The following is a 13,497-nucleotide window of genomic DNA, read 5'->3' as shown; positions in this document are numbered from 1 at the left end:
GTGATTGTCAAACACATTGTAAAGTCCGAGGCAGGATAACAAGCCTATCCTGGTTCAACAAGGACTACACCACCTTTATGCACAGACACATTTCCAATTTCTCATGGAACTCAAGAGTGACCACCAGAGGTAAATTTTCCATTATTTTTTCCAGAGACTTATTGAAAAATATTAAGAGTTCAGAAGCCATTGTGGAGGTTAACCAGCTATGTGGTAGATTCAGCAAAATGCTTTAATAACCTTTTATAACGTTTTAGAAACATATTTTAAATAAAATTATACATCTTGTGGTCATTAGTTATCAGATAATTGATTATCCCTTTCAAACTTTTAAAATATATATTTTTTGGAAAGTCTATGGGAAAACAAATGAGAAATTTATTTCCAGAACCGGGGGTGGACCGTCACTGTTGAGCTCCATTCACATAGCAACAAAAAACTAGTGTATGGGACAGACTAACACCATGTTATTTTATGTACAGTAAGTTTTGGGAGCAAAAGAAAGTCAGCCTGAGGAGCTCATAGCGAAACAGAAAGCATCCACAGGTCCATGTAGGCAACCAGACAGGCTTTGACAAATTCAAAAATATATCTTTCTTTTCACCTTCAATACTCTCCTACTAAATATAGTAGGGTAGAGTGTTTTGGGCCTAGACACTGCACCAGTTGGCTTTTCATGAGTATTCTAAGAGAGGATTTTCTCCCTGGTTTCAGGCAGCTTCAGAGCCAACAGACCACCACAGACGAGAGCAGAGAAGGCCATGAGGATGGGAATAATCTTAGTGACACCGATGAATGCTGCAAAGATGAAGCTGGCTATAATGGCTGCAAACTTACAGATGCCATTCAGAATACCAAAAGCTGTCCCTCTGGAAAGACAAAGGTAAGGTCATTATACATCTAGCATCCTATTCATATTGTAATAGATTTAAAGCAAACAGAAGAGTACCTTTTTGCAGAGGGGTACAGCTCTACAGAAATGACCTCTAATCCATTCCATGCTGCCACACTGGCTCCGTAGAACAGACACTGCCAACATATTACAGCACCCTGACTGAAGCTGAGCAGCAGGAGGAAGGTGCAAGCTGAAGACGCCAGCATAGAACCACCTACACACAAACACAGAGTACTGTATAAGCTGATGACACTATACAGATGCCACTGTTAACCTTCCCCTAGGCTCCTCTCACCTATTATTCGAATCCTTCCTATCTTGTCCATGAACAGGGCTGATATGATGTTGCCAGGCAACACCGCTAAGCTTCCCAGGAAGCTGACCAAATAGATGACAATGTCATTTTCCTCCTGAAAGTTGAGATGACAGCCTTTCTTTGGATGGAGAAAAGTAGTGTTCTCCATTCGACAGTCTTTAAATTTCTCCTGCCAGAGGTCTGAAAACAAGGCACAAAAGATTTGTTGAAAACTAAAATGGCATTTCAGGAAACTAGGCTGGAATCAACATGTTGAAAGTATTTTAAAGCCTCATTAGATTTCTGTGATGTAATACCTGTGTTGTAGAATACTGTGTTTTTAATGGTGCAGTTTTCAAAGAAAGTGTTTGTTGACTTGATGTCCTCGAAGTAGCAGTTCTCAAACAGAGAGTCCTCAAACTTCACAGATTTAATTTCAATGTTTGCAAACCTGAATAATAAAGATAATTAAATATTTTTTCCTCAAATTCAAAATACTAAATAATACTTTTCTTCAAACGTACTTGTCATGAATGTACTCTCCTTCACGGTGCAGTTGATTAACTAAAGAGAAGTTGAAGTGGAAACGCTCTACTCGCTCTCTGTGAAAGACCTTCACTTTGGACTCGTACTCCTCATACTGCATGTACTTGATCATATCAGGGAACCACACCCCAAGGCCATGGTAGCTTTAGGCAAAACACACATTGTCAGTACTTTCTTCTCTTAGAGTCAAATGGCGTTATTAAACAGAGTGATACCTGAAAGCCAAACAAAACCACACGATAACCAAGAAGAGGCCCTGCAGTCTGAGCTCAGGGGCGGACAGGGACATGATGTTGGCCATCACCTAACCAAGAGAAAAGAAGTTGGATATGTTTGTTTTTATGTAGTCTCAGGACTGTGCCTGTGTGCTGGTCCATACCTGCTGCAACATGGTCATGTGCCGCACAGACCAGCGCTGGAAGGCTGTCCCTGTGTCACTCTGAATCTCGATGAACTCATCCTCCTGAGTTTGAGGAGTCTTGATGTTTGTCACCTTTAAATGGAAAAGTACAATGTTTACTTAAGATGCTTTTAAATTTTATGAGTTGGACTTCACATTTTCCTCATGGCTAGATACTAGTTACTGCAATGCAATACTAAGGCCAAATATATGGTCAGCAATTTCACATAAAAAAAATTCATAACATTAAAATTATTTTACTATGAAACAAACTGGGTATATAAGTTTGTTGTCCCTTTAATTTTTGGATGGGGCAATTGCTCTACTGTACCAAAGACACTTGCTCAGTGCCTGTTGTCCTTTGTGGATAGCTCTATCTACGTCAATGCAGGCACTGACAGACTCAAATAGGCAATACTACAACAACAAATTCAGTTTGTTGTTATTGTATAGTCTCCTGGTTACTCAAATTATTTCTACAAGAAAGTAGTGAGATGTAGGCGTCTTTAAATAATTAATGAGAATTAGTGAGATGTAGGCGTCTTTAAATAATTAGTGAGAATTTGTGAGATGTAGGCGTCTTTAAATAATTAGTGAGAATTTGTGAGATGTAGGCGTCTTTAAATCTTTAAATTCAGAATCTTTGGAATTGTCTCATTTATTAATTATTCAGTAGAAAAACTGCAGCACACACATGAAAACGCTGTCATTGGTCATTGCACTCCCACAGCTCGTCATAGCAGAGAGCAGTGGGTGTAATAGTATCAGCAGACCTGAATAGAAGGCAGTAATTCATATGATTAATTTCGCCGACTGCAACATGTCAAAACGCCTGCTGTGAAAAATACCTGTTGCGCTTGCCATGGCACAGCTGAATGACCGGCGCTATCATTAGAGCTAATAGTGGTACACTGGGCTTCTCTGCTTTGATAAGTCAAAGTGTCCACTGTGGGCCATGCAACATCCATCAAAACCATAGACTAACATTTAGACTCTTATGCCCCCTTTTGCAAGTTTATTACTTATCAACACGGTAGCAGATGTATTGTTATTTTGTGCTAAATATGTTAAAGTTGAAAGCAAGTACAATAACTCACAGTGAAGACTCTCTCAGGCTCTCCCTTTGCTTTCCAGTTAGTGTCATGAACCTGGCGCAGAATCATCCATGCCTCATCATGCCGAGCATTCTGCACACAGGTAGCATTATTTTTTATTACATATTCATATGGTGAACAAGACAAAAACAGACTCTAACCATTTTCTTTTCAGTCATGGGTATGATATTTATTGAGTATGTGACATGGATGTGGTGCAACTCTCTGTTATAACAGGCAAACATAATACCACATGTGGTTACATCCTTGACAATGTGAAACATGGGTGGGTGGTGTTCTGGTAGAGCCTTAACAGCTCCATGTTACTTTACACAGCAGTGGGGTGACACTGAGGGGGCTGATGACTCAACAGGTTTAACCAAATCAACTGGATATTTTTGTATAAAATGGTGTGTTGTGTTTATGCGCTGTTTCAGAATTCAGGGTTTCTGACCTCCAGGAGGAACCGGGGGCTCTCTGGCATGAATACCACTCCGACCAGAGCAGCCAGAGCAGGGAACAGACACACCAGGATGAACAAACGCCAACTGTGCATCTGGAACTCTGAGCCGATAGCGAATCCCCAACCTGTAACAATTTACATTTAGCCCAACTCAAACATTCATAAAACAGAAGTAGTCACTACCACTACACTACTACAGAATATTGCACATGCACCCTTGGGTGGAGCTTACAGTCTGCATATTACCATAGTGAGGGATGATGCCCCAGGCACTGAATGAAGCATACAAGCCTCCCAGCATCCAGAACATGCAGAGCCAGCTCAGATGTTCTCCTCGCTTGTCCATCTGAAGGAACTCAGTGAAGTAGGTGTACACGATGGGAATAGAGCCCCCAATGCTGCAGGAGTAACAATATTTTACACTGCATGTATTGAAGTTTTAACATTTTTACAAAAAAATATTCTATTCTATTTATTTTCAATTAAATTTATTTTGGTAAAGCCCAACCAACAGAAAGTTAGAAAATCAAAAATGGAACAGAAACAAGCAAGTTAATCAACAGAAACCAACAAATGGAGAACTGTCCCAGAACATCCCCTTTCCATAGACCGTCCTTCTTAGCAAGGAAAAACACAACAAAAAAATTGGTAAAAAAAGAAACCTCAAGGAGAACCACAATGAAGGAGAGATTCATTCCCATGGACGGGCTGCAGATGTGTCCAGGACTAATGCACATCCTTTTGCAGATAGAGTTCATGGCTGTAGGGCTAGAGCCACTCAACTAAGGGACAGAGGGAGATTATATACAACCCCAATTCCAATGAAGTTGGGACGCTTTGTAAAACTTAAAACAAATACAGAATACAATGATTTTCAAATCCTTTTCAACCTATATTGAACTGAACTACAAAGACATGATATTTAAAGTTCAAACTGATAAACTTTATTGTTTTTATGCAAATATTCACTCATTTTCAATTTGATGCCTGCAACACGTTCCAAATAAAGCTGGGACAGAGGTAACAAAAGAATGGTAAAGTTGAGGAATGTTTAAAATACACCTGTTTGGGACATTCCACAGATGAAAAGGTTCATTGGAAACAGGTGAGTGCCATGACTGTGTATAAAAGGAGCATCCCCGAAGGGCCCAATCATTCACAAGCAAGGATGGGGCAAGGTTCACCACTTTGTGAATAACTGTGTGAGCAAATAGTCCAACAGTCTAAGAACAACGTTTCTCAACGTACAGTTGCAAGGAATATAGGGATTTCATCATCTACGGTCCATAATATCAAAAGATTCAAAGAATTTGGAGAAATCTGCACGCAAGCGACAAGGCCGAAAACCAACATTGAATGCCCGTGACCTTTGATCCCTCAGGTGGTACTGTATTAAAAACAGACATGAATGTGTAAAGGATATTATCACATAGGCTCAGGAACACTTTTGGAAACCATTGTCAGTTAACACAGTTCGTCGCTACATCTCCAAGTGCAAGTTAAAACTGTACCTTGTAAAGAGAACATATCAACAACACCCAGAAACGCCACTGGCTTTTCTGGGTCCGAGCTCACCTGAGATGGACTGATGCAAAGTGGAAAAGTGTGCTGTGGCCTGATGAGTCCACATTTCAAATTGTTTTTGTAAATCATGGATGTCGTGTCCTGCGAGCCAAAGAGGAAAAGGACCAGCCGCGGATTGTTATCAGTGCAAAGTTCAAAAGTCAGCGATCTGTGATGGTCTGGGGGTGTGTTAGTGCCCATGGGTAACTTACACATCTGTGAAGGCACCATTAAAGCTGAAAGGTACACACAGGTTTTGGAGCAACATATTCTGCCATCCAAGCAACGTCTTTTAGACTAGAGACTGACCTGCCTGCAGTCCAGACCTGTCTCCCATTGAAAATGTGTGGCACATTATGAAGCGCAAAATGCGACAGCAGAGATTGTCATTAAAAGGAAAGGTGATGTAGCACAGTGGTAAACATGCCCTTGTCCCAGCCTTATTGGAATGTGTGAATATTTGCATAAAAACAATTAAGTTTATCAGTTTTAACATTAAATATAATTTCTTTGTACTTTATTCAGTTCAATATAGGTTGAAAAGGATTTGCAAATTATTATATTCTTTTCTTTTTTTAGTTTTTGTTTTACACAGCTTCCCAACTTCATTGGATTTGGGGTTTTATGTGCAATCAGTGTTTTTTTAAACATTCTGTAAATGTCAGACTCAGCATATCTGATAATGATTTGTAGGTTGCCTTTGCTATATTGAATAAAGGACCTTATGATAAGAATATGTTGGTTTCATGTTAGTAATATTGTAACTTTGTTCGTGTTTTTACTACTATTTATCTTTAGTATTTATTTTAACAATTCCTTACTCTGCATAGTCTTCCTTTTCAGATATTAGAGAATTCACATAGGCCTTTGAACTTGAGATAGCAGCGTTTAAATACATAGTCTATCTTACCCAAACCCTGAGCAGAACCTGAAGAAGAGGAAGAAGCCGTAGCTCTGAGCAAAACATGAGAGGAAAGAGAAGACCAGGTCGATGGACAGAACATAGATCAGACACTTTCTCCTTCCCATTTTGTCACATAGACCTCCCCACACCAGTGCTCCAACCATCATGGCCACATACACCAGGAGACCTGCAGGCACAGAGAATTTTTATTATTTGTAATTGGGTTGAGATTTTTCATATCTCCACAAGATGGCTCCCTTTACCCTTGTATGGATTGGCTTGTGAATTGTGTGCTTGTATAAGATAATTTTAGGAAAAAGAAAAAGAGTGAATGAGATCAGAAATTAGATTTAATCACCCGCATTAACAATAATAAAAATACATTAATAATAATAATAATAATAATAATAACAACCATTTAAGAATCTTTGTGTTGCCTTTTATTGTATTTAATTATAGCCCTCTTCCTTCTCATACCCTCAGCATACACTCATATGCAACAGGTTAATCATGAAAATAGATTTGAGCTTGGGCCTTTTATGTAGAGATGTACCGATCCAGCCTTTCCATTTATTTTCTTTAAACTAAAATTAAATAAGACTAAACCAATGTAACTGTTATTTATCCCTCAAGTAACTGCTTAGCAACTGAGTATGAATAAAAATTCAAACATGAGACTTTCTGAGCCAATTACGACCAGTAAATTGTTTTATTATATCAGTTTAAATGTCCAACCAGGATATTGGCTGAACCGATATTTGGTAGCCAATATCCAATCCAGCAAAATGTTCCAGTACTGTATCGGTGCATCCCTTCTTTTATGCGGGGAATCTGTCCAGTCCAGTGCGTTGTTTCCCCCTGACCACCCATACCTCCAGCCTCCTGCCTGTTTTTACTACACACAGCCCTAATTACGGTGAGGCTAAGCAGCTTAACGGCACGTGGAGCCATAGTGTACAGTGCACCTTCCCTGTGGATTACCAGACGGTCTAAGGGCTGTGCTGATGGCAACACACAAGGCAAGCTGTACCTCCCTGACCCATTCAACAGCAGCAGCACTGGGACGCCCAGGCCCATGTGGCACTTCACAGCGGTTGCTTGAGGCTATATGCGTGTGCCTTAGATATTGTATTGTACGCGCATTGACAGGTTGACAGAGTGGCCTTGCAATTGGAAACATGGTAGAGGCCTAGACTCGAGCCCTGCAGCAACATGCAGTTGTGATTACACAAGTGTCCTTGGGCACAGCAAAGACAGGTGGGGAGATAGTTTTTAATTCTTCGGGCTGCATCACCTACATAAAAGCACAAAACAGCTTTGCAATTATGTGAAATATAATTCTATTTCCCACCAGGGGTTCACCACAACAAATCAACCAAATTTACATATTCATTTGGCATTGGGTTTATAGTATAACCCAAACAGGTAGGGCATCTGGTATAAACATTATACCTGATTCATTTCTTGTTTTGCTATAATGTTATTTAAAGGACATCAGTGTTTAAAATGACACAGAATACTTTAAAATGAACACAAACAATGTAAAGGGTAAATATTGGAGCTTTAGTTGTGGCAAACTAAATCTTGAGCCGCACTGAAATGAATCATTCTGTACACATGACACAAGTTCTCTTCAGTTTCAACAAAACTCCAGGAGCTCCAGGAGTATTGCCCAACATTGTGAGAAACCTTGAACATCATATATATCCCTAGAGATGTCCATGTGGTGAACAGTGCACGAATGTGAGGGGGAAAAGGATCATTGTTTGCCACTGATCAGAGGCTCTGCACAAACACCCTGATTTCATTTTTGCCAGGGCCTTCCTCCCTACAGCTCCCACAACCTGTCAGAGGCCTCGAGTGTATCTGACAACCCTGCACTGAGCTCTGCGGGCCCTGACGGCTGCAACATGCTGCACATTAGCCCTGGTAACACACGCTGAATGCAATCACCACTGGCTTCTTCATCAATCCCTGGCAACGCCCTTGTCCCACGGGCCTGTTGTTAAGATGAAATAATGATGCACAATCCGCCTCATCGCCTGCTGCTGCACACAAAAAACTACATGGGGGAGATAGTAATATTGAATAGTAATGCGTGCTCTCGTTGTAAAGGCGTAGAGTGAGAACCGGGCATTTCAAGCTACATTTCCCTTTAAGTGAAATCTATGCAGCATACAGATTTTGCTGATATTTTTAGTGCCTTGGTTCTGGAGTGAAATTTAAGAAGTAATGGATATGTCAGGTTGATATAGTCCTGCTGTTAATGTAGTATAATAACTACTGAGAGATATCTTTTGAAGATTTTACATTTTAGGGATGGGCCATGAAATTATATTATAAGACTAAGATAAGATTTGAACATATACCTTCATTATACTCTGTGAAAGGAGGATTTAACCAGGCAAAGTGTCGACTCTCAAAAGAAGCTGTATTTGACTCTTAAAGGTACACTTTTCTGATGGAGAGCTCGCCTTCTGCTTTTCTCCAGGGATATATTATTGCTTTTCCATAGTGAATCTATCTCACTTCATTGAGAGAGGCAAGTGAAGTCAAAGTTGCACATCAGATCTGTGAAAAGGAGACCCACTCTTAAAGGAAATATAAAACTACCAAGTCTTCATGAATCGTGATCAAGTAGAAATGTTGTTTTTTTTAAGATATGTAAGCCATTTACTCATTTGTTCTAATTAATGGCCTACGAAATCTAAAACCAAAAGTGCAATTATACAATCACAGCATGTATTGGCTCAAACTTAGTAACACTTTGCTGCTAATTGATCCCATTGGCCAAAGGCAGTGGTCTGAAGCCTTGCACCATCGCGAGCCAATTCTGTCCCAGCCAAGCACAGTAGCAAATCATTTCACTGATGAGTTTGTCCTCTACGTAAAGATTTCCGCTCTTCGACAGATGAATGCCATTTGCAAGCCTAGTACGTATTTTGGTTGGTAATATTAGAATTTGAATGTGAGCATGTTTTGATTGCAATGAGTAATTTCAATCTATAAACCTGCAGGACCCCACATCAACTAGAGGGCATCCCAAATTTGAACACTCAGCCATATCTGAAAAGAAATTAAGTTTATTTCCAGATGTTTGCTTAGAAAGTTTGTTTTCATTATAACATGACTAATAATTGTGCCTTTTAGCTAGCATTTTTTTGTATATAGTTTTTGCGATTGTACCCTCCCAAATAGTATTAACGGCATAAGGCCTTGCCCACTTATATTACTTGATGACCTTGCAATACATTTCAAGGTTCACTTTTCATGTACAGGGTCGATTCTGGTTGTTTCCATCTTCTTGCAATAAATGCAGTATAAATTTGTGCCATACTCTCTCTATCCATTGACAAATACAGTAAAAACAAACAACACACAGTCAACAGAGTGAAGCAGATGACAATAATCTAAGGCAGATGCTAGTTTGGCGGTCAAATTTCGGCTCCACAATGTGAACTGTAAAGGTGAGCAAAAATTGTGTACAAATTTCTTAAGTCTTGTGTGTCAGTGTGTGTTTTTAATTTTATTTCATTGTTTTGCATGCATTGCCCTTGCACTTGAAGCTATTAATTCTGCATTGTTTTTATTATCTCCACTTACCTAGCAGCCCTTTGTCAGCGTTGGATATACACATGTCCTTCTCAGCACTGGGCATGACAAAGCCCACCACAAAGCCATCCACCCCATCTGCCATCAGAGCTAGTCCCAGGACCACAAACAGCATCCACTGGAAGCGCCCATGTCCACAGTCCTCCATGATGCTCTCGTACTGCTCTGGCAGGTTCTCCTCCTCCACCTCCTCCTGCTGAGCTGCCAAACGAGCTTTCCTCCGGGCCTCTATCCTGGCTGCTCTCCTGGCTTCCTTGATCTCGTCAGGGTGCGGGATGCCCTGGTACTCTCCTTCATACATCTGGTCATCGTCGTCTGCACCCTCTGTGGCATCGCTCCTTGCATCCTCCTCTTGAGGTGGGTAGTCTGTCTGGTAGGGGTAGCCGCTGCCACCCCCTTCTTGTTGCGTGTAGGTGTATTCTCCACCTCCACCCTCTGTGTATTGCTGGTTGACATTATTTTGATATGGGTCTTCCATGGTTCAAGGCAGTTCTCAAAGGAGCAGTGACTTGCGGTTTACTGATGAAGTTGTCAGCTATAATGGCATAATCGTCCCCTCGGTTTAATTTAGTGCAGGGTAGGAATTAAGAGCCTATGGACTGTCCTATCTTCCTTGATAGGCAGTGAGATGCATGCTGTACCTGTGATACAATAAAGATGAGAGTTTATTTGTCGGCAGAATCTCAGAGTGGAATGTACAGATTGCTATGCAACAGATCCTTGTGGGACATGCTGTGACCTGCTAAATGGTGTCACACTCTACATTCCCCTAAGGATTCTTGTAAGATTATGTTAACAAAACACAGATGGAGAACCCTTGACCCTTGGCTATACATCAGGGCTAAATGAAGATGCTTTGAACTATCCCATATTGTGTATTACCATAATATTTGCATTATTTGGTACCTTTGCCAAGAGACTATAGACAATTCCAAAATACTCATTATACGTATCTAATTGTATATACATTGTCACTTTTTAGGAGATTTTTTTTCAGAAAGTAAGTCCAATATTTGCTCTAATATATCTAAATTATCTTACAGTAGGTAGTTTTCCTGTGACATTTCGAAAATCAGGTTTGGCCAAATTTTGCAGTGGGATGTTTTTGAAAACCTCTAATCTGAATATGTCATTTAAAAATAAGAACAGATAGTACTTCCTAGTCTTGCTTTCAGCCTGTGTCCTTCCACACAGATAATCTTGTTGTCTCCACACTCACATGCAGTAGTGGCGCCATTTTGATCTGTTAAACAGTGAATAGCTTCCTCATTCAAAATCTCCAGTAATTTTAATTCCATCTGCGCGTCTTTTTAAATAACAATAATGGACTAGGTTTTCCTATTTATTTAGGTCTTTGAACCTGAAAGGAATATATGTCTTTCTTTCATATTAAATCCACTTTTATAACAACCAAAGATTCAGGTTTCTGTATGTTAACAGCTACAGTGGTTGGATTTGATTTGATAGAAAAAAAAAGGAAAATCTGAATTGTACTTCTTTCTTGGCTGTGGGCCACGTTATTCTAGTTTGTAACCTGAATGTCCAATAATTTAATCCAGATTAGAACGTCAGATTTTTTTTCATTTTGTCCTTGTTGCCTTATGCTATTGTTGGATGATGAAAGTCACGGAGGTGGCCCTGAGGATTATAGGGGGAAATTACATTACTTCATAGTGCATACATTTATGGGAACTTTTCAAACATATTTTGTTGTAACGTTATTGATATTTCTACATATCTTTCTCTGTGCTTGTAGCTGTTTTTAAGGTGCGCTATTAAGGAGATATGTGTTTAGTGGACAGAGGTTGTGTTAAGGTCATTTTCTGATCCAGCCGTTATACTAATGCAGCTGCTGCTTACATAATAGCAGGCACATCGCACCCTCCCATGTGCCTCATCACTTCTTTCTCTAAATAAATACATCCATTAGGAACGCTCAAATATCAAATCAGTCTTAGCCTTTATAGTAGAAATCATCATTGTATGTGTTCAAAAGTCAAACTGCTTACTTTGAATCTGAAAAAATCAATGCATGTCAGAGGTCTAACTGGAACCAGCAAAGTAATTTAGCCTACAAAAAGGCAATTTCAATTTCATCTAGTGACCTTTTAGCATTCGACCATTCATTAGTTTGACTGTTGTCTTTGCCAGCTATCTCAGTTTGGCACAAACTATGGAGGCTGTGTGTTGTGCTATTGTTATGTTAATAGAGCACAGAAAAGACCTGCTAAATATGCAAACACAGTCTACTGCCTGGAGTAAATGACCTTTTGGAAATATACTTCATTTTGATTCAGTGAGTTTTTAAATGTACATGTTTGGACATAAACAGCAGAGTGTTGTTACAGTTGGTATTTTTCGGGTCTTCTTGGGTTAACTGAAGTTTTAAACATATTTTTCCAAGTGCAAAGTACAACCATTCAAAATTTAGATAAAGAACAAAATTTGAATTAAGGCTTTAGGTTAGGCTAACGAAAGAATCAATAACATTTGAATAAATGCCAACCCTTCATATTTAAAGGATATACTAAAAGTATTTAATGATTCAAATTCATTGCAGGCTTGAAAAAAAATTGCAAATATCTATATGCTCCACAAAATACTACAGAGGTTTCTGTATATTGCATTTCACCACAGCTGTCAAAGCAATAAGGTCATTTTAACCTGAGCTCCCTTATGACCTAAGGAGGTCAAAGGACAATCCTGTGTGTTTTCTAGAATAGTGTTCTGTTTGCTAACCCTTTCAGGGGTTTATTAGAAAGTTACATACTTAAAATAAGTAAATATATTGACCTTTTAAAAATGTTTTTTTCTTTTTTTGTTTTTAAATGAACTGATTTCTAAAACTCAACTTAACAGCCTCAACAGGACACTGTGAGAGCAGTTGCAAAAACTGAAATGTGGAATAATTTCTTGCTTGCACAGCACATAACAATGAATGGAAGCAAAATATTTTGATGTGAGATAATACATGAAAACCTGTTGGCTGACAGAAAGCTTCATTTGGCTCAAATAAACAGCTATTTTTAGATGCATGATTGATGTTAGATTGTTGGTCTGTTAAATTGCTAAAATAGGTACTATTTATCTAATTGTTGACATAACAAAAATTTGACATTTGGAAATAGTTTGTCACTTTCATCTCTTTGCAAAATATCAAATCAAATGCACAATCTTGATTAAATTTCAAATGAACAAGGTTCCTTACCAGACTTGGCATTCCCTTTGCACAAAAAATATTTGTGGATTAAATAAAAGTGTGTTAAAATAGCTGATGTCCGAGTAGGAGTAGTCTACATGTCAGTTTATCCTAAGGCCGGGCAGTAGCCAAGGCTGGGGGATTAGGATCCAACCTCACGATCCCCCCCCCACACACACACCACCACCCCTCCCTCACAGGCTCATCCCAACAGGAAACTCCCTGGACTCAACCCCTCCACCCTGCACATCTGATGGTACAGCCCAGTCTACTACAGACTTTAATACCTCTAATGAGGAAAGAAAACTAAAACTTCACTTCCCTCAGTATGAGTATGAGGTCAAAGGTCACAACAGAAAACTGCAGGCCTATTTTTTTTTTCAAGGTTTCTTGCGTTACATAGATGCTTGTTGTCATGGAGACTCATACTGTATTTGGTCTGAACTCATAGTTGAGAGATTTCACAGTGTTATATTCGATATCCATACCAGTGTTGTTGGCCATGACCTCACCACTCTAATGCTTG

At 39.4% G+C, this 13,497-nt stretch overlaps 1 protein-coding gene across 1 annotated transcript; it reads right to left on the bottom strand.

Moving 5' to 3' along the window:
• Positions 1-410: 410 nt before the first annotated feature.
• Positions 411-13,077, bottom strand: sv2ba (synaptic vesicle glycoprotein 2Ba). Its single transcript, XM_033991689.2, has 13 exons — positions 12,981-13,077; positions 9,764-10,413; positions 6,167-6,347; positions 3,940-4,091; positions 3,685-3,818; positions 3,234-3,323; positions 2,116-2,229; positions 1,952-2,040; positions 1,715-1,879; positions 1,508-1,641; positions 1,191-1,391; positions 950-1,109; positions 411-869 (listed from the first exon to the last, which is right to left on the bottom strand). The coding sequence occupies exons 2-13, from the start codon at positions 10,248-10,250 to the stop codon at positions 686-688; spliced, it is 2,091 nt and encodes a 696-aa protein (XP_033847580.1). The 5' UTR covers positions 10,251-10,413; positions 12,981-13,077; the 3' UTR covers positions 411-685.
• Between the last annotated feature and the right edge of the window lie 420 nt (positions 13,078-13,497).

This window comes from Periophthalmus magnuspinnatus, chromosome 3 (genome assembly GCF_009829125.3).
Source record: "Periophthalmus magnuspinnatus isolate fPerMag1 chromosome 3, fPerMag1.2.pri, whole genome shotgun sequence".
In the NCBI taxonomy this organism is placed as follows: Eukaryota; Metazoa; Chordata; class Actinopteri; order Gobiiformes; family Gobiidae; genus Periophthalmus; species Periophthalmus magnuspinnatus.
The sequence above is the reverse complement of the archived record's forward strand: the minus strand, read 5'-3'. Positions and strand labels throughout refer to the sequence as shown.

Bases quoted from the DNA above. Each gene is read 5' to 3' on its own strand.
- sv2ba (XM_033991689.2), bottom strand. From the start codon at position 10,250: ATGGAAGACCCATATCAAAATAATGTCAACCAGCAATACACAGAGGGT. The intron at 3,819-3,939 runs GTAATATGCAGA...AAATTGTTACAG, and splicing joins GGGCATCATCCCTCACTATG to GTTGGGGATTCGCTATCGGC. The intron at 1,642-1,714 runs GTACGTTTGAAG...TTTATTATTCAG, and splicing joins GGAGAGTACATTCATGACAA to GTTTGCAAACATTGAAATTA.